Raw genomic sequence first — 21,784 nt, 5'->3', positions numbered from 1 at the left:
CACAACTCGCTCAATGTTGCGGTTTGCGCGCAATTTACAAAGTTTGGTCTGTTTTTGAACACACTTCGTACAACTCACTGCTTTATAAAACTTTTCTACTTCAACTTTGTCCTCATATGATGAATACACTGAGACAATTCTGGTCCTAATTCCTCCAACAGCCAAATCTGTTCGCATATTCGCTCATTTACGTACCTAGTAGGCACTATGTTGCGTGCGATAGTATTCCCGATGAACAGTCCTACACCACACTCTATCCTTCCCTTTTCAACACCTGTTAAGAATACTTTATAATCTCCTATCTCTTTTTGTTATCTCTCCTTACCAGAATATCATGAACTCGTAACACATCCAGATGCATCCTCTGTGCTGACTTAGCCATTAATATTACTAGCTCCCTATCAAATTCTATTTTGTTCGCCAAGCTGTTTCCAAGGAGACCCTCTTCATTCAAATGGAAGTGGGACTCCATTACTCCTATAGGCCTGAGGCTTGCTTAAGATATTCTGAGCTTGGAAAATTCTGTGAAGCAAGATGCTACCTAAGTTACACATAGTCTCAGTGAGAGTTTCTCCTCTAACGGGTTAGGAACCACTGGTGGATTGATTAGTCCTAGCTGTCAGAGCACAAGGAGGCCCATGACTCAGGATATGTCTGAGATGCCCATTCCTATACATACATATGTATTCATTATAGATTGTTATGCCTTTTGGTGTTCTGTCTGCAAGCGTCTGTTAATTTACTATCCGTCACAATCCTCTATTTGTAGATAGTTCTGTGGCCTTGTTTAGTTCTATACCTCTTATTTTTAAATTGTTAGAAACTGAGTCTAACCATCGCCGTTTTGGTCTCCCTCTACTCTTCTTACCCTCCATAGCAGAGTCCATGGTCCTCCTAGGTAACATAGCCTCCTCCATTTGCCTCACATGACCCCATCAACAATAGTCAGTTTATGCGTACAGCTTCATCCATCGGCTTCATTCCCATCTTATCCTTTATCTCCTCATTCTGAATACCCTCCTGCCATTGTTCCCACCTTTTTTGTACCAGCAATCATTCTCGCTACTTTCATGTCTGTTACTTCTAACTTATGAATAAGATATCCTGTGTCCACCCAATCATTTGGGAAAAGGCTAGGTAAACAACAGATAGGGAATCTGCCACGACTGCCCTAAATGCAGATCAGTATTGATTGATTGATTTTCACTCCTGTAAAGCAAAGTTGGTCTGAAAACAGACCAATATAAAGATATTTTCGTCCAGGAGCTGACTTCCTTCTTACAGAATACTGTTGATCGCAACTGCAAGCTTACTTGGCACAAACTGCCATTAAGACCAAATAGTAGTCAACATAGGCCAAACCGCTTATGTTTTTTCCTAACTAAATCACTCCCAGTCACTCAATACCTTTCATCAGATGATCAATGTAAACTATAAACAACAGGATGAATGATTACAGTCTCGGCTAAACCCTGTTAGTACCTTGAACCAGGAACTCGATCTACCATCAATTCTCACTGCAGCCAAATTATCCACGTAAATGCCTTTGCTCGATTTTAATAATCTACCTTTAATCCTATAGTCCTCCAGTACAGCGAACGTCTTTTCCCTTGGTACTCTATCATATGCCTTTTCTAGATCTACGAAACATAAACATAACTGTCTATTCCCCTCATTTTTCAGATACCCAGCTTATACTGAAAATCTGATCCTGACAGCTCCTCTGTAGTCTGGAACCACACTGGTTTTCATCCAACTTCCCCTCAACCACTAATCACACCATCTCTTCCAAAATCCCAGTGAACACCTTGCTTGGTGTACTGACCAAGGAGGTACCTTGGTAGTCATTGTCATCAAGAATACTATTGCATGCAACACAGTTTCTGTTAGGCACATAAATGAGTGAATAATGTGGATAGATTTGGCAGTTGGAGGAATTGGGACGAGATGTGTCTCAGTTTATTCTACATCTGAAGGTCGGTCGGTCGGTCAATCCTGTTCCCCTTCTTATAGATAAGTGCAATTAGTGCTCTTGTCCAGTCACAAGGTAACTTACCAGTATTCCATGCTAATCTTATTACTCTATGAAGCCATTTCATCTCTGCCTTCCCAGTATATTTCACCATTTCAGGTATTAATATATTCCTGCTGCTTTATGACAATGAACTCTATTTATCATCCTTTCTACTTCCTCAAGCATAATTTTATCAACATCATTATCCTCTCCCCATGAGCTTGATTGTTTGCATTGTCACCAGAAAGATTTCCTTTTGCGTTGAGAAGATTTAAAAAATATTCCTTCCACCTATCCACTGATTCCCTGGGATCATCTTTTATGAGTTAACTGGATTTACCCAAAACGCTATTCATGTCCTTTTCTCCCTCCCTTTCTAAGAATCTTCATTACTGTCCAGAAAGGTTTCCCTGATGCTTGACCTAGCCTTTCCAGATCATTACCAAAATCTTCCCACATCTTCTTCTTCTTCTTCTTCTTCTTCTTCTTCTTCTTCTTCTTCTTCTCCTCCTCCTCCTCCTCCTCCTCCTCCTCCTCCTCCTTTGATTCAGTAACTACATTTTTTCCTCTGTTTCTTAATAATGTTATTTTCTTTATTCCTGCCTAACTATTTTTTACTGTTTTTGGAGGCTGAGTGGCTCAGACGGTTGAGGCGCTGGCCTTCTGATCATAATTTGGCAGGTTTGATCCTGGCTCAGTCCGGTGGTATTTGAAGATGTTAAAATATTTCAGCCTCATGTCAGTAGATTTACTGGCATGTAAAAGAACTCCTGCAGGACTAAATTCAAAGCCAAGAACTTTATTATTTATTACAGTTTTCGGAGACGCGGAGGTGACAGAATTTAGTCCTGCAGGTGTTCTTTTACACTCCAGTAAATCTACTGACACGAGGTTGCATATTTGAGCACCTTCAAATGCCACCGGACTGAGCCAGGATCGAACCTGCCAAGTTAAGGTCAGAAGGCTAGTGCCTCAATCACATCTAAGCCACCCAGCCCAGCCCTCTCTGTTTCTGTCATCTGTGTACAGTTCCCTGCCTGTGTCATAATTATTTGGAGCCATTTATGATGTGCCTTATTTTTATGTTTTCAAGCTGCCCTACTTTATCACTCCACCAGGAAAATTGCTTTTTCCCCATCTTTACACACAGTTGTTCCTAGGCATCCCCTTGCTGTTTCTACTACACCATCCCTATAAGTCACCCATTCTCCTTCTATATCCTGAACCTGCTTACTGTCTATTGTTTGGAACATTTTACTAATCATATCCATGTACTTCTATCTAATTTCTTTGGCCTGGATATTTTCTGCCCATATTCATCTGCAGACAGGGTCCATATCATCGATAAAATCCCCGGAAAACTTGAACGTTCCTAACAGATTTCCTGAATTCAGAGTTGGTTAAGACTTATAGACTTACAATGGATCTTATGCTTGAAGAATGTATTTGTAACTGCTAATCCCATACTAGCACAGAAGTCCAGCAAACTCTTCCCATTCCTATTAGCTTCCATATCTTCCCCACATTTATCAATCACCCGTTCGTATCCTTCACTCCTATTTCCAAATCTCACATTGAAATTGCCCATTAGCACTATCGTATCCTTCCTGTTGACCCTGACTATTACATCACTCAGTGATTCATAAAACTTGTCAACTTCATCCTCGTCTGCACCCTCACATGGTGAATACACTGAGACATTTCTCATCCTAATTCCTCCAACTATCTAATCTACCCACATTATTTGCTCATTTACCTTCCTGATGGAAACTGTGTTACTTGCAATAGTGTTCTTGATGAACAGTCCTACCCTACACTCTGCCCTTCCCTTTATGACAGCCATCAAGTACACTTAATAATCTCCCATCCCTTATTCGTTATCTCCCCTTATCCAAATATCATTAACTTCTTACACATCCAGATACATCCTCTTTGCTGACTCAGCCTCTTCTACTTTCTTTCTTCCATATGCCCCATTAATATTGATAGCTCCCCATCAAATTCCATTTTGTTTGCAAAGTTTTTCCAAGGAGTCCCTTGCCTATCAAATGGGAGTGGGACTCCATTACTCCCATAGGTCCTAGACTTGCTTAAAATGTTCTGAGCATGCTTAGTGAAAATTCTGTATAGCAGGGTGTTACCCTTACTTACACGTAGTCCCATTGAGGATCTCTCCTCTAATGGCTTAGGGACCATCGTTGATTGTATAGTCTTAGCCGCCTGAGCACAAGGAGGGCCGATACTCGGAATATATGTAGGATGCTAAATGGTTTATTTTGTCACCTATTCAATGCATATAAATTTTACATTTAGGAATAAATTTAGGAATAAATTCCTAAATGTAAAATTTATATGCATTGAATTCCTAAATGCATTGAATAGGTGACAAAATAAACCATTTAGCATCCTACATTCAGTATCTTCAATACGGACAACAATGATTTTCATCACTTGCAACTCGGAATATATCCGATATGCCCACTTCCATTCCATAGCAACTGGTATCTCGCCACTTACTAAGCCACTCAGACATTGTCCATAGTTCACGAACTGGGACGTGGCTACAGTAACCCACACCACGAACCAGATTAAAAACAAAGGCAGGTCATCTAATTTATCCATTGAAGCATCAGATTACCATCTAGGGTGCAGGTACTTTCTAATAATATATTTAAAACTAGATTAAAGCATTGGTTGCTCCAACATCCTTTTTTACTCAACGAAGGAGTTCTTTGAAATGGATGATATCAGTATTTGATAGCGGAATACTGTGAATATTATGTACCAAAATTGTAATATATATTAAAAACATGTATGTGACCATGTCTATTGTAAATTCTAAGCTTAATGACAAGTTGGAGATTTGACTGACCTGACTGACCTGACTGACTGACTGTGCTTAAAAGATTGGCTGCTCAGAGGGTGAAAAATCAAGCTCAGTTCAGAGATTGTGTGGAAATTCAGTCCTCCTACAGCATGCTGGTGGTGTAGCTGATGGTAACATCTTGTACACTCTGTTAAAGAATTACTGAAGGGGATGCTCAGAAAGTGTGTTCTAACTTATGAGGAACTTCTTGTGTACATGGAGTGGGTGATCAGTGGAAGCCCACTAACGTATGTGTCAGAAAACCCTGGTAACTTAACTCCACTGATAGCAGTTATGTTCCTACACGACTCTGGATTTGCCCATATTTTGGATGTGGATGCATTAGGAAAAAGAGAAGTTTCGGTCTTGTCTGTGCTACAGGAATTGTCTAATAGAGGAACTGAAAGGGCTCTTCGGAAAAGAATAACTCTTGCAGTTGATCCAGTGATGTAACGGGAAGAAAGGATATCTTCTGAAAGAGGACATCATACTTCCTTGGTTAGAGAAACATAAGTGTGTGGAATGGAGATAAACCTGAATTGTAACATAATTCCCCAGTTGCAGTGGCAAGTCTCGGGTGGCTGAAGTGAAAACTCAAGATAGTATGCTGATCTGTTCAACTGGAAGACTATATCCCCTGTAAATTGGTAATACAGTAGAGAAATGGAGAATATGAAGAAATAGTGTCTAGTTAAACTTGGAAGTTTTGAATGCATATGCAATTCGAAACGGTCGTGTCACGACACCAAACATGATATATCAGACTTAAAATGTGTACAGTGTGATCACTCATAGCAAGATACTGTAATTAGTTAGGAGGGAGGATGTTAAAAAACAGGACTCTTAATTTTACACTGACTGACAGAGCAAATGCAACACCAAGAAGGAGTGGTCAGAACTTTATGCCAATTGCAGGGTAGACTGACGTCACTGAGGTATGCTCATGATGTGAAATGCGCCGCTGTGCTGCGCACGTAGCGAACGATAAATGGGACACGGCGTTGGCGAATGGCCCACTTCGTAGCGTGATTTCTCAGCCGACAGTCATTGTAGAACGTGTTGTCGTGTGCCACAGGACACGTGTATAGCTAAGAATGCCAGGCCGCCGTCAACGGAGGCATTTCCAGCAAACAGACGACTTTACGAGGGGTATGGGGATGGGGCTGAGAAGGGCACGTTGGTCGCTTCGTCAAATCGCAGCCGATACCCATAGGGATGTGTCCACGGTGCAGCGCCTGTGGCGAAGATGGTTGGCGCAGGGACATGTGGCACGTGCGAGGGGTCCAGGCGCAGCCCGAGTGACGTCAGCACGCGAGGATCGGCGCATCCGCCGCCAAGCGGTGGCAGCCCCGCACGCCACGTCAACCGCCATTCTTCAGCATGTGCAAGACACCCTGGCTGTTCCAATATCGACCAGAACAATTTCCCGTCGATTGGTTGAAGGAGGCCTGCACTCCCGGCGTCCGCTCAGACTCCACAGCATAGACGTGCACGCCTGGCATGGTGCCGGGCTAGAGCGACTTGGATGAGGGAATGGCGGAACGTCGTGTTCTCCGATGAGTCACGCTTCTGTTCTGTCAGTGATAGTCACCGCAGACGAGTGTGGCGTCGGCGTGGAGAAAGGTCAAATCCGGCAGTAACTGTGGAGCGCCCTACCGCTAGACAACGCGGCATCATGGTTTGGGGCGCTATTGCGTATGATTCCACGTCACCTCTAGTGCGTATGTGCAGCATGTGCTGCGGCCGGTGGCACTCCCGTACCTTCAGGGGCTGCCCAATGCTCTGTTTCAGCAGGATAATGCCCGCCCACACACTGCTCGCATCTCCCAATAGGCTCTACGAGGTGTACAGATGCTTCCGTGGCCAGCGTACTCTCCGTATCTCTCACCAATCGAACACGTGTGGGATCTCATTGGACGCCGTTTGCAAACTCTGCCCCAGCCTCGTACGGACGACCAACTGTGGCAAATGGTTGACAGAGAATGGAGAACCATCCCTCAGGACAACATCCGCACTCTTATTGACTCTGTACCTCGACGTGTTTCTGCGTGCATCGCCGCTCGCGGTGGTCCTACATCCTACTGAGTCGATGCCGTGCGCATTGTGTAACCTGCATATCGGTTTGAAATAAACATCAATTATTCGTCCGTGCCGTCTCTGTTTTTTCCCCAACTTTCATCCCTTTCGAACCACTCCTTCTTGGTGTTGCATTTGCTCTGTCAGTCAGTGTATATTTAGTCTTTGAATTGTATTCTCTTTCATGGAACTTCTTAAGATTAAGTTTGAACTAGGCCTAATTGGATTGGAGTGACATGTCTCTTTGGTTGAGATATTCTTTGGCACGTTGTTGTTTTCTTTTTTATTGTTCTAATGGTTATGGTTTTTATAAATATAGTGGAGTCAGATAATTAATCCTATAACTTTTCCCTATCTTTAATAGTACGTTATGCAATATTATGCACTCATTCTTTTTTGACAGACTGTAAATTTTCTAGGTGTTAAACACAGGTGGTTGACTGAATTTGGCCTACACTGTATCTCAAAGCATTTTCAGTACACTCATTAGGTTTTGAAAATGATACTCCTTTTTAGTTGGTATCCATTGTCATCTATGCATTCATGAAACCTTTTATAAAAGTTCTCCATCACTCTTTGCAATGTGGCAGGTGAAATTCCTTCTGTTGCATCTGTTATGTTTCTCTTAAAGTCTCCTATTGTTGGTCGCTTAATTGTGTTGTACCTTGGACTTAAAGTACCCCTATAGAAAGAAGTTGTTGCTCTGAGATGCAGTGATCATGCAGGCCATTCAATATCCCCCTATCTAGAAGTGATTTGATCTTGGAACATTCCTCTGATTATAGCCTTGGAAATTCCCACTGTGTGAGCTGTTGCCCCCCTTTCGGTAGAACTGACAGTCAATAGATTTCAGTACCATGTCATTCAGCTCCAGTTTAAAAACTGATCTGGACTAGGGCCTATAGTTACTGTGACTGACTTTCGTGCTTCGTCTTGTAAAGGATGCATATCAATCGCTCCAAACTGCGACAGACAACAACAGACATTCCTCGGAATGTAGAGGGTTTGGATGAATCTCCTTGGGATTCTGCAGTGCCCAGTAACAACAATTCTAAGAATTGAAATCACCAGTAGGTGAAAATTTGCTTCACCTGTCATTATTACCTGGTCAGTTTGATTATCAAGAGCATTCAGAAGAACTATCTCATTGTAACATGCCCTGTTCACTTATGATTGCCATTTTATTGGGGTGAAAATTCAAGTCTTTATGAAACAAGTGATGCACTCTGTGATCAGACATTTTAAATGTAAGGGTATGTTTGTTGACTGTTCATGGTGGGCTTCTGACTAACAATACCAATATAATGGTCCGTTATTGGACATTGGACTAACGTTTGATGCACACGTTTGATGTTTTCAGGAGATTCGATAGTTGGTTTTCTTCCTGATCATTTTCTTTTCATTGCAGAGCCAGCTTCACAGCCTTGCAGCTCAGAACACTGTCATTGTGATGAGTCTTGAAGTGCCTGCAAAATATTCTTAAGAGTCAGAATAACAGATTCATTATTTTTGAAATAAGTCTCCACAACAAACACTTGGAAGTGCCTCAGTCCAGTTAGCCATTTGTCATTCATTAGTAGAGCCTGTATATTTAGGCACTGAGTTGTCAAAGTAGGCAGGCAAAAAGGCAGGAAAAAGAGCCAAAAGAGGCTAAATAAAAACTGGCCTTGCCATTCCAAAATAATGCCAAAACATGTCCAGGGTCTAGTCATTATAACCTGATAACTACATTATCTTTTTTGTTTTCACTGAAAGGCTTTGAGTCTGGCAACACATGCATTCAAGAACAGTAGTCTCCCCCCCCAACAAATCTTCTGATCTGGCAGCAGCATTGCAAAATAGTTGGATATTTCAGTCAGACCCTGTATAAACCTAAAATAGCTGGGCTGGGTAGTTTCGGCGGTAGAGAGCTGGCCTTCTGAGCTCAAGTTGGTGGGTTTGATTCCAGCTCAGTCTGTTGGTATTTGAAGGTACTCAAATACTGGCAAGTGAAAGAACTCTTCCAGGACAAAATTCCTGCACCTTGGTGTCTCCAAAAACCATAGAAGTAGTTAATGGGATGTAAAAAAATCCATCATCATCATAGTCATCATTCAAGTATTGCCTAGACACCAGAGTCTTGGTCATGTTAAAAACAAAGGACCACATCTGCAATGCTGTGTCATTATAGACAGTGCATTCTTCTGTGGCATGGTGGTGGAAAGAGTCTTGTAAACATTAGACAATCATTAATGTAAGAACAAAATTAACAAAGAACTACATGTACTATAGTGATTGGTTGCTCATTGTGTGGGTTCCGTTAGTTAAGCTAATGAAGCTAGGGATTGGTCCTGAAATTCAGAATATCATGAGGGTGCATTTCAGATTAGTCATATAAAACCTTTGTGTTTCAATGGCTACCCCATCTACCAACCAGAGGTAAAATCTCATTGGACCTATATGTAAGGAAAGCTTCCTGCTTCATATATTTATTGAAACACACTTGCAATATTTGCAGCCAACATTGGATCCAAGGGAGTAATGAAGTCTCACTTCTATAATATGTGCAAAAAGTTGGAATTCGATTAGATGCTATGAATATAAATTGGACGTACAGAAGAAAGTAGGAATGACTCAATAGACAGGATGCAGCTGGATATGTTGGGAATCTGTGACATTTGAGTAAAGGTCAGAGGGGGTAGAACAGACTATGGAGTAAGATTATCAGGAAATGAGCACTGTCAACCTAGTGGGTTGAGGAATTGAATATTAAGAAAACTAAATTCTATTGTTAAATATTTTGATCAGCAGAAGATACGAGAAAGTGACATGTGCATAAGTGTCCAGAACTTGGAACACATTGTGATGATATATCCATTATTCAGGTTTGAAATAGAACTCTACATGCAGATAATCTCTGCAGATGCTAGAAGAAGTCATGCAACTAGTACAGCTGAGGAACTTTAATCATGGTCTGCTGTAAATGTAGAAAATATTGTATAAAAATATTTACCATAGGCTGAACTGATTGTTAATTTTACTAGAACTATGCTTTACAATGGTTTCATTACATTGGTGAAGATCCTATTAACTTCACAGTTTTATAGCTTGTCTAGACTTCAAAATTTGTTCACCTAAATTTAAAGGAAAACAAATAAAAGCTATAGCAAACTGAAATAGAATTTCCGTTCTGCATACGTGCAGTTATGATTCATACGCTGCACTACATTTAAATGCTTTCCTGTTTTCTTTACCTTCATAGAAGTTCAAAAGAAATATCCAATTGCCTTGAGAGATATTTAAAAAAAAAAAAATAGCAAAGAGTAAAGAATAGTTATCTTTTGCCAAAAATGTGTGAGAATAGCCTCTACTTTTGTTGGTGAAGATGACCTCAGTATGTCCGTTGTTTTAAAAATGAGTCACCTTCTTAGATAGGTTTTATTTAATATAACATAAAATACAGCATTCTATATTTTATGCATCCTGTATTTTATGCTTGTTTTCTTTTCTAGTATATATTATTCAATCATCTTGAAATGTTTCTCTCTCTCTTCTTAGGGAAATGAATAAGAGGATGACTGAAGAACAGGCGAAAAAGACATTTGAACGTGCCATGAAGATGGAGCAGGAATTTGGAGAATATTTCACTGGTAAGCATGGTGAAAGATTGTTTAAAAGTGGTATTTGAAATTTAGCCAGCATTCTTCTTAAGTTAGAGTGTAATATTTTATTCCCAGGTTTTTTTAGAAAATCAAGATATAGAAGAAAAGGAAAAGAAGGAAATTACATCATGTTATAAATACAGTGCATTCATGGTAATTCAAATCCAGATAATTTGCTTTGCAGTTAATTCCTGGGTTTGAAGAGTAATTTTTAAAAATTAGTAATTCTGATAGTTACTCATCATCTTATGTACTAAAATCATTTGTGTGCTGTTTAAAGGAATTTTAATTCAATAATATGCACGGAGGCAAAATCTGCAGTGTAACAGTTGGTCTACTTGCACACAATTACCAGAATGCTGCAAACTTGGAGACTAATGGGCATGTTGTCGCGGGTGGTACGACACAAGTTTCCTTTATCTTCTAAGTAGAGGCAGTGCAAGAGGAATGCATTTTCACCCAGAATCTATCCTCCTTTTGCCAAATGCTATGCTGTAAAGTCTCTGATCTCAACCTTCTCAACCTAGTTGTGAAGGGTAGGTGCACCAGAGATCCGCAACAGTGCTAACAGTTCAGTTAAAAAGTGTGAATGTACGTGCAGAAGTATTTTCAAAGTGGTGAATTGAAGTTGCCTATGAGAGTTTTAAACTGTGATTTGTGATTTTATCAGTTTTAAGTATGAGTGGTCATAACATGAAATATAAAACCTTAATCATCAGCGAAAAACTGACAATTAATAGAAAGACTGGAGAAAGGTGATTAAATATCCAAACTAGTCAGTGACTGAAATGGTGTGGGTGAAATGACAGTAAGAGACATGAAGAAACTAAAGGAAACCCTGATTAAATTTTTCGCTAGGTGTGATCGTTTGTCCCCAAAGTAAATTAGAACATCGGACTATGAAAATGTTAATGAAGTCATGGTATAGAGGTTTAATCATAAACAAGCAGAAAGTGTTCCTTGAATGACCAGCCTATTGTGTGCTGAGCAAGAAAAGGTTTTCACTCTGCTTTTAGCTTAGGAAGAGTCATTAAAGCACCTTCTAGTTGGCTTATGTCGTTTAAGAAATGCTACAGAATACAAGAAATTGCAATTCACAGGGAACGTCTTAGTGCAGACACATCAAGCTGCTGAAAAGTTCACACAAGAATTTCAATTGTTCACTGGAAGTGAACAGCTTGGCCTGGCATAACTTTACAATACAGATGAGACAGGATTGTATTGAAAATGTTTACCTTCCCATATACTAGTGCTGCACTGGCGTAACATATCCAAAGAAAGTTAAAAAGTCACTGCCAATCAAAGTGGTAAGTACTCTTGATAGACAAGGTGACGAATGAATGAAAATCTACAGCCTCTTTCCAGTTTCAGCCAGGTCAGGAATGGAATGAATGAAGCCCCCTCTAGCGGCGAGGATAGGAACTGTGCCAGCTGCCAAAGTCTGTCGCACTCCTCTGGGGCAATGATTGACCGATAAATGAACTGATGTTGGAGTATGTTGCTGGGATGAAAGATGACAGGGAAAGCCGGAGGACCTGGAGAAAAATCTGTCCCGCCTCTGCTTTGTCCAGCACAAATCTCGCACGAAGTGAATTACGAAACCCAGTGGTGAGAGGTCAACGCACTGCCACCTGAGCAACGCAGGCATAGACAAGGTGATAATTTCATTTAATTCCGTCCCCATAATGTAACTTTTGTTTTGCAACCTATGGCCCAAAGCTTTCATGCTGCTTTAAATGAGAGCTACAGATCATCTCTGTTGCAGCAATTGATGGAGGCGAACATCAATATTTCAATATTTTGGAAGGAATTTAGCTTGTTGGGTGCCCTTCATGCAATCAACAAGTCTAAATTAACACTACTGTACTCGCATGATAATGGAAACCGATTCTAATTGAAGCTCAAAGAAAGGCCGGCTTCAGCGACAACTATATTTTGAACGTGCAAAATATTCTCGCTACAATGATGACATTACTGCAAAACCTGGATGAATGCCAAGATGCAAAAGAAAGTGACATAATTGAGTGGTTAGACATTGATAAAGACTTATGTTTCCAGACATGAAAGTGAGGAGGATATCGTACGGAATTTGACTGTTGGTGTGAGGAAGATGGGAATCCGTTTGATGTGGAGTGAACATTACAACAGGCGTTGTAAGATGGGACAGGTTTCGCTTAACAGTCGTAAGCATCATCAGCCAAAAATAAATCTTAGCCTAAAGTTAGGTCAGGGCGCTGAACCTAGTGTCCTTAACATATATGGCACCCTAAGAATCAACATTTATATTTATAAAATGAAAATAGGCTTAAAACTAGTGTGAAAAAACATGGAATGTTACAATATGGCTAAGAGAAAAAACACAATCGAGTTGAGACAGAGGATAAGAACAGAAAGTAGGCTACAATACAGAGCTGGTAGTGAAATAATTAAATTCATTAGGATATCATTGTTACCAGTCAGTCAATCAATCAGAATGTTCAAACATAAAAACAAGAGTGAAAATATATAAGTGTTCATCATGGCTGAGTTAGAAAAAACACGTAATCGTGTTGCCAGAGGTTAAAAACATAAGGTACAACACAGAGCTGGCAGTGTAATATCACACTCATGGCTGCCAGTCAGTTAATAAGAATGTTCATATATAACAAAACATGATGGTTATATTCTTTTAAGTGAAGAAATAATTAAATCCCACTCTTGTAGAGATACGTGAGAACGGGCGAGAGAAATCATATGTTGTAGCAGACATGGAGTAGTAACACTTCAAACAGGATTGATAACGCCTGAAGCCGCTTCATTTTTGCTGGGAGTTCAAGACCAAAACGAAAAAAATAAGATGCCAAGTGCGTGCATTCCATGTTTTTTCACACTAGTTTTAAGCCTATTTTCATTTTATAAATATAAATGTTGATTCTTAGGGTGCCATATATGTTAAGGACATGACCTAACTTTAGGCTAAGATTTATTTTTGGCTGACGATGCTTACGACTGTTAAGCGAAACATGTCCCATCTTACAACGCCTGTTGTAATGTTTATTTCCTAAATATAGGAAAGATAAGTATTGGAAAGGTGGTGTTGACTATTATTCTTGTTTTAATGTTCATATCTGATGTCCAATACGGTCTACAATGAGATTTATTACTTGTAATGATGTGGAGTGTGCGAGTGATTCATCTGAAGATCCACACAGCCAAGATAGTGTTGCTATAGACACACTTATCTATATATATATATATAAAGGAACATGTCCTTACTGAATGACTGACTCATTCATCACCGCCTAGCCAAAACTACTGGACATATAGAAATGAAATTTTGATAATACATTTAAATTACAACTAGCAGTTACCCGTGGCTTCGCTCGCGTGGATTTCGTAATTTGATCAAAGTAATCATTCCTCGGCATTGTACTAAGCCATTATCTGAAAATTCCTATTGTATAAAAACTCACCCAAATATTGAGTTTCATTTACCCAAGAAATTCTTTGTAAACCAAGTTTGTGGTATTAGCTTTTGGGGCTATTCTCTCAAGTCGAAAAAATAAATACATGTTTCTTTATTTTTAAAGAAGATTCCAAATACCAATTTTCATGTCTGTAACATCTTCAGTTTTTGAGATATCAGTATCCTGATAAAAAGAATTCAACCTCCATTAAAATAAAGGAACACGCATTTGGGGGGGGGGGGGGGGGAGGGGGCAACTTGGTAGGGAAGGGAATGAAAACGGAGATGAACTCCTTTTACGAGGATACATATATCTCAAAAACTGAAGATGTTACAGGCATGAAAATTGTTTTCGGAAATCCACTTAAGGGGGGGGGGGGATTGAAAAATTAGACACTAAGTCAATTGGTAATATATATGAGAATTATGTTCATAAAATATGATGTTATGTTGTATTATACTGGAGCGAGTGGATCTTGTGGCCGGAACTGTGTGTTGAAGATGTTAAAAGCAAAGGTTCTCGATCCAATGCAGGCCTGTAGTATGAAAGATAAAAACGAGTTAAACTCGGATAGTGGAAATGGGGCAAGAAAGTAAAACTTTATGAAGAGACACACCTCGGTGGGCTGGTTGCGTGTGCTGTGGAGTTGAAGAGGAACTGGCTAGGAAGTTGCATGGATTGACTAGGCAAGGAAGGGGAGAGGGAACGAGTGTGTTAGGGAGGAAGAGGGAGAGGGGCGATAGGAGGGGCAGGATCAGGGGATTTTGGAGGTAGGAGGGGATGTCATGTCAAAGTGTTACGTCCTATCTGAAAGACTGAGCTATTTTTTGGAGTATTAAACATATTAAACACTGCAATGAGAACATCAAACAGGATTTTTGATTTCTCACAGATGCCATTTAAATTAAATTTCGGATTAAAAAATTGGTCAAAGTGAATGTAGCAATTTTCGGTAGTATCTAAAAGGGGGCCTTTGCTAAGCATGTCAAGGACTTCAATATCCTGGTCTATTCCATAAAATTTTTGTTTAGCGTCATCTATATGCTGGCCTACCGCAGAAAATCTATTATATCTAATTGCATTCGTATGTTCTGTGTACCTGATTTTTATGCTCCGACCAGTTTGCCTGAGATACGAGCTGCTGTACTCGTTGCATCGAAATCTGTATACACCTGATTTTGAGAAAGGGTTAAATATATTGATCAGGTTGGAATTGTGTAGAACGTCCAAATTTCTATTCTTAGTTCTGAAAGAGATGTAAACTTTATGTTTCTTAAATATATTGGTGACGTTATGTATGGTTTTATCAAAAGTGAAAGTCAAAAACAATTTTGATTTATCCTTTATTAAATTTGATTTCAGTCTCTTGGCACAGGTCAGAGCAAAGTGTAGCTTCCACCGAAGTCCCTGTCTCGTCCATGGCTGTGACAGTATGGAAGCTGCTGGGATATGAGTGGTGCTGAGTAATGACATTTGGAGCACAACTAGTGTCTGAGTGTTATGAAAGGTGTTGCTCATAGGATCAGTCGTGCTGCAGTAGCACCTTCTGGTGTAGTGAGGAAAGCAATGGCAAACTACCTCACTCCTCATCTTGCCTACTACGCCTCATTTGGGCTCTGCCATTGGTTTTTGAAGTTTCTTTATAACTGCATAGCCTTTGGTGGTGCTATTTGAGGATCCAACCAGCCTGTGGGCTGATGACCTAACAGACAGACAAATTTGATTTACAGGGACGCTTAAATTTATTGATAATGCGTTCAATAAAAGTATTGTTATAACCATTGAACTTGACAATAGCACGGATGATATTCAATTCCTTTTTCAGATCTGTTTGTGGACAGCTTAGTGGACTGCGCATTTAAAGTTCCCATGTCTGAAAATATGATAACTGTGATTATTTGAATATTTTGTTAGTATGGACTGATTTTGTTCCCAGTTTGAATGTGTTGACTGTACAGTACTTTGGATTTCATTACATTTGAAGTGCTTGTAGTTGTTTTGTTTTCTTATTAAGAAATTCTGTAATGTTTGCTTTTAGCTGTTGTTCAAGGAGACACACCAGAGGATATCTACATGAAGGTGAAAGAGGTGATCCAGGAGCAGGCTGGACCCAACATCTGGGTGCCGTCCAAAGACCAGCTGTGACGGGGCGCCTCCCCCTCGCCGTGGACAATGCCCGCACGCGGCGGCTATTGAGTGGATGTTCGCCATTGCCCTAATTTAACCCTCCCTGAATGCAGCTATCTCTGCCAATAGCAGCGCTTTTTGAAAACATCCTCAAATCATAGGAATATATTTTAGTGGCGTTTTAATCCAATTATATTTGTACAAATCTTATTTACATTTCTTGGTGACTTGAGTGTCTTTTACCTACAGATTGTTTTTCTTAATATCAATATCTCTACATCATTTTTGAAGAAAGTTGTTACACATTTTTAATATTTATTGGCACAGTTTTTATGAAATGATATAACTTCAGTTTGTGGAATGTGTATTTGCCATCTTTATTAAGTAACTTACTGCTTCTGTCACCATATTAGAACCATTGGTTATCTATTTTATTGTTCAGTTTTATGAATCCTATGCTTTTGGGATGTTATTACACATGAATATTTAAATGGAAAGACTGTATTGTTATACACGAGTGTTGAATATATATACTGGTGGCCTTGTGTTGGTAGAATTATAGTTAGAGACCCTCTAAGGAGGAATTAGCATTCAGGGTGATTGGTGGTGTAAGAGTGGGCAAGGTGGAGCGGGCAACGGCCAAAACATTTGCTGAACTTGCGCGATATAGGAGAAATCCATGCAATTCGCCATGAGGAAATGAAAGGTTGGCCCCCTTTTCAAGGTTTGGAAAATTAACTCGTAGTTATTTTTCGATGTGGACTGTACAGTGCTGGACCTAATGATACCCAGGGTGAGAGTGCCCTAATAGCGATGACTCGGATAATGTTTTTGTATGGATGACATTTGAACATAACCACATCAGCAATCTCAAGATCTGTTAATTCATAAAACTATAAAAAATCTCAATAATTGCAACTTGTTCTTGTTTGTTAATTGAGCGTGTTGCCTAGAAAAGAAAAGCTTTGTGGGTTGCAATGTAGGTACGTTAAAACAAAAATGATTGTTTTTATATATGTATATTTATCAATAAGGACAGATACTGTCCATGTTCCAAAGATGAAGGCGGAGGAAGCTGCCTTGGGATACATTGGCTTTGCAGTCTATCAAGAAAATAATAGAGAATTTATAATGAAAGTCTTGGTTTAAAATTCTTAAAATTGAATATCCATGTGGCATAGTTTTGTAGCCAACATAAGGAAACTACTGTTTTACTAAATTATGGAACTGAATCAATTTCAAAATTTATTTTCCCATCGAACTGTTGCACTTTTATTTTACTAACCATATGTGATTTGAAAATCTTTTAAATACCTTTGTTCAGTAAATTACAGAATACTGTAAAGGGAGAAGTTATGTGGACAATCTCGCACAGATTTCTTTTTATCTTCATATTAGTTCACAAAATTTACTATCTGCTGGCAGTGTTGTGTTTTGCATATGTAGCTATTTCTTCTGAGTAGTTGCTCACTTGTATCCAAGCTTTCTTGTGATAAGATATTCCATTGATTATATTTAACACTAAAAGGAATATTTATATATACATTCTTCATCAGTGAAATATTGTAATAGTTGTTCAATATACTTTGCTTTATGTAACATGAAGCAAAATGTAACCATGTGGCTGCTGATCCTCTTGTGTTCTCCCAAGACATCTTCTGAGTTTGTAGTTTGAACACAACATGAATGTAAATAACAAAAACTACCCTCCCCTTTCCTTGTTTGTTGGATGATGGCTAATATTAACTTGTCTTTTTTATTGTTAATAATGCAAATCTGTAAGCCTGCTAACGAGTTTATTGGATATTGTTATATAGTGTAAAGGAATTAACAAAGAATAGCCTGATGGACGTTTGTGATAAAGTGATTAGAAAGAGGGTAGGTAATTTGAAATAGGAGAATAGAATGGAAATCATTTTGACAAAGTACTTTAATCAGAAACATGGGATTGTTTGACTTAATGTTTGTTGATATTTGTTTCTGGTGGTCTTAAATTTACATATATCTTTTCTTCCCTCTAAGTGTGGAGTGTGCTCTTTTACTCTGATAGTTGCAAGATTAACATGTTCAATGATTTGACATATGGTGTTCAGGTCACCAGAATTATCCATAGCAATCCTCAAAATTGTTGAGTGTTCAACATTTTTTGATGAATGTCGTAAACTTGTTCAGAACAGTTATTGACATAAATGATATGAATAGGAACATATTTCATTTAAGAAATTGCTGACTTGAATACATTACTGTATAAAATGCTTATTTAAATAAAAGGCACTACTGTACCTATGTGTGATTTTAATCTTACTTTTACAACGAAATTTTATTACTGATTTCTTTTTTTAAATTTATATCTATTAGTGATTCAGTTCTTATTTCACAGTAAGATATTGGTGATTATTTTTGATAATGTTTTATAAAATGCACAATAAAAAAACATTAAATGGGTCTCGGCATAAAACAGTATCTATTAAATGTATTCACTGGGACAGCAGAAATATGACCTATATTAATGCAGGTAGTAAAATGAGAAGACTTTTAAGAACCTTCTTGCAAGTTGTCATAGATATGTGAATACTTGAACAATGTTTTTAATTCTGTAGATAGTATTTATTTATTAATTAACATTTATTGACATTGCTCTTTGTAGAGCTAATCAGATTTTGACATACCTGTTCTGTAGCAACAGTGCATTTGTGGATTGATGCTTGAGAGAGGGATATTCTGTAACTCATTTGCAAAAATGGTAGAATTGTACAGAATTTGTTAAAGAGGGCTGTCATGTAAAATGCTTGCTTGGGTTTAGATGTTTCTAGAGGTTCTGTTGAAAGTTGATGGTAAAGTGCTTTGTGAAAATGGATAGTTGTGCTGCTGTATGTTTCTCTTCATCTCCTCTTTCATAATCTTCCAGTACATGAAGATGAATCATACTCTTTATTACATGATACTCTGAGCAGCAATAGCTTTCCCACTTCGTTAGCAGGATTGGTTAATTCTGATGGGTTGAAGAAAAATATGTGCATGGCTTTCCCACATTAACTCTGTTTATTATTATTATTATTATTATTAAAGAAGAAATTGTCCTTTCAATTGACTGCAGCTGTGTAAAAGTGTTGTTGAATTCTGTATACAAAATAATTACTGCCCATTTCAGTGAAATGTAAATAAAGTTGAGTCCCCTTGAGTTTATTTCTGTTTCTTCTTTCAGATTACAGAGACCTTGAAAACCTTGATTTATTTTCAGGCACTGACTTTTAGTAACTGTGAATTATTTGCAAGGTCATCAAATGTAGAATGTTGTGCAGGAGATATAACATACCAAGTCCAGTGGAAAGGATTTATTCTGGCAGGCTGCTTGAAAATAATTGACATTAGGTGAAAGCGTCCTTCAGCATTCATTTTAGCATGCCAAAATTTATTGTGTCACCATCAATACTTGAGATAAAAGAAAAAAACTAATTTTGCAGGCCAGTGTAAACATTCAACCGTGTTGCAGTTTCACTTTATTCTAAGTTCACGTGTTGTTTTCTCCTGTTGTTTGAGATCTCTTATTCTCGTTTTTATTTATTATTTTTCCTGATACATATTCAAAGTTTAGTACAGTGGACTATTTGTAATTCAAACTCCAAGGGGAATCGGAAAAAATTTGAATTATCCAAAATTCAAATTAATCAAGAATGACTCCTTGAACGAAAATATAGTACAGTACTGTATAAATACATACAATTTAATAAATTCATTGTAATGAATAATTATTACAGTATTACGCATTCTACCATACCTTAACAGCTGCCATGGTTGTCCTGTACTGTAGATGAAAATTTTCACAAGAAATTGTACTACAGTAGAGTCTCGCTCAACCGACCTTCGCTTATCCGACACTCCGTGTTATCCGACACTGGTAGTCTTAATTTGAACTTTAGGTGGATGCAATTCTGGGACACGGGGTGTGGAGGGTGCGACTGTGGGACAAGCACTGGCAGTCATGCGGTAGGATTGCTCAATGTAGTATTGGTTGGGTGCGGATGTTATACAGTAGTTTTCATATCCTCTGTGAGTATGGTGAGTAAACGTAAGAAAGTGATTGTTTCTGTGGAAGACAAGTAGAGTGGGTTCAAGAGACTGGACAAAGGGGAAACTCTCCAAAAAAATGGCTTCAGATTATGGTGTTGGATGTGTTACAGTGGGAGACTGGAAACATACGAGGGAATAAATTGAAAAGTGGTGCTCTACGAGATCAACAAGTGATGCACTGAAAATTAGAAAAAAAAAACAATGAAAAATGTGAGTACGAAAAAGTAAGTGAAGCACTATTTCTTTGGTTCACTAAAAACCAGGAAAAGTGCTTGTCAATATCTGGCCCCATTCTGCAAGAAATGGCAGTGTATATCCAGAATGAGTTTACTAAAGGGAACCTAATTTTACTGCTAGTGCTGGGTGGCTTGATCGGTGGAAAAAACGGTACGATATTGGGCAGCTTAATATCTGTGGAGAAAAACCGTCAGCTAAATCCGATGAGGTTGTGAAATTTAAAAGACAATTTCAAGAAATAATTCTTGCTGAAGGATTAACCGGTGATCAGATTTTTAATTGTGTTCAGACTGGGCTGAATTTCAAGATGCTGACATCTAAACTCTTGCAGCCCAAGCCAAGACGTCTACACCTGGTTACAGGCGTAGTAAGAAAAGAGTACTGCATCTACTGTACAATTGAATTAATAAGTCAATAAATAGAGTGCCGTAAAACATAGTACATAATACAGTATAGCCTTCCTGTTTGTTTTAGTTCATTTTCAAAGTTATTCCGTATTATCAGACATTTTCGGTGATCCGACGTACTCCAGGTCCCATTTAAGTCGGATAATCGAGACTCTACTGTATTTTTTTCCATATTGCTTTACTTTGCACGAACACAGATAGATCTTATGGCGGCAATGGAACAGGAAAGGGCTAGGAGTGGGAAGGAAGCAGCTGTGGCCATAATTAAGGTACAGCCCCAGCCCTGGTGAAAAAATGGGAAACCATGGAAAACCATCTTCAGGGCTGCCGAGTTCACACCCACTATCTCCCGAATACTGGAAAATATACTGTATAAATGCTAGTAAAACAGCAGCATTTATAGTATTTACACACAATTTAGCAAATCCACTAATTCCAGTGCTCACTTACAGAAAGTTAGTGGTTTTTGTTTGTTTAGGTTTGTTTAGTTTTATATGATACAGAATCTTCAGTTTAATTTAAAGCTTGAAACGCGTCGTCATAAATATTTGACTGAGCTTCAACAAATCGTCTTAAATTTCTTACCATTTTAACCCATATGCATCCACCCGCCCTTTGCTCTGACATTGCTAGGAATCCTCCAACTTTTTAGTATGCAACCTGGGTGTTGCAAGCTTTCGGTTAAAACAGTATAGTGGGTGATCGACTGCGCGTATTATCATGGGACCTGTTGTATATTATTGAGAAATTCCACACTATTGCTCATGACACCAAAAACAGAACAATACAGAAATATAACACATAAAAAATCCCTTTGAAATCTTAAATTTTTCATTACCTTATCTCACCTCAGAAGTTCTTTAGTGTGTGTTATGGCCTTAATTATACGGCACGAGCCT

The 21,784-nt window shown here is 38.7% G+C and overlaps 1 protein-coding gene across 4 annotated transcripts in view; it reads left to right on the top strand.

Moving 5' to 3' along the window:
- dlg1 (discs large 1) overlaps positions 1 to 19,356 on the top strand; it is a 961,276-nt gene extending 941,920 nt beyond the window's left edge. For all 4 annotated transcript variants that reach the window (XM_067137677.2, XM_067137678.2, XM_067137675.2 and 1 more), the window contains 2 exons: positions 10,494 to 10,585; positions 16,082 to 19,356. In XM_067137677.2, coding sequence (XP_066993778.2) covers positions 10,494 to 10,585; positions 16,082 to 16,188 — 199 coding nt within the window. In that variant the 3' untranslated portion in view covers positions 16,189 to 19,356. The remainder of the gene's footprint in view (positions 1 to 10,493; positions 10,586 to 16,081) is intronic.
- The last annotated feature ends 2,428 nt before the right edge of the window (positions 19,357 to 21,784 follow it).

This window comes from Anabrus simplex, chromosome 1, assembly GCF_040414725.1.
Source record: "Anabrus simplex isolate iqAnaSimp1 chromosome 1, ASM4041472v1, whole genome shotgun sequence".
Classification (NCBI taxonomy): Eukaryota; Metazoa; Arthropoda; class Insecta; order Orthoptera; family Tettigoniidae; genus Anabrus; species Anabrus simplex.
This window is presented reverse-complemented; position numbering and strand designations above follow the sequence as displayed.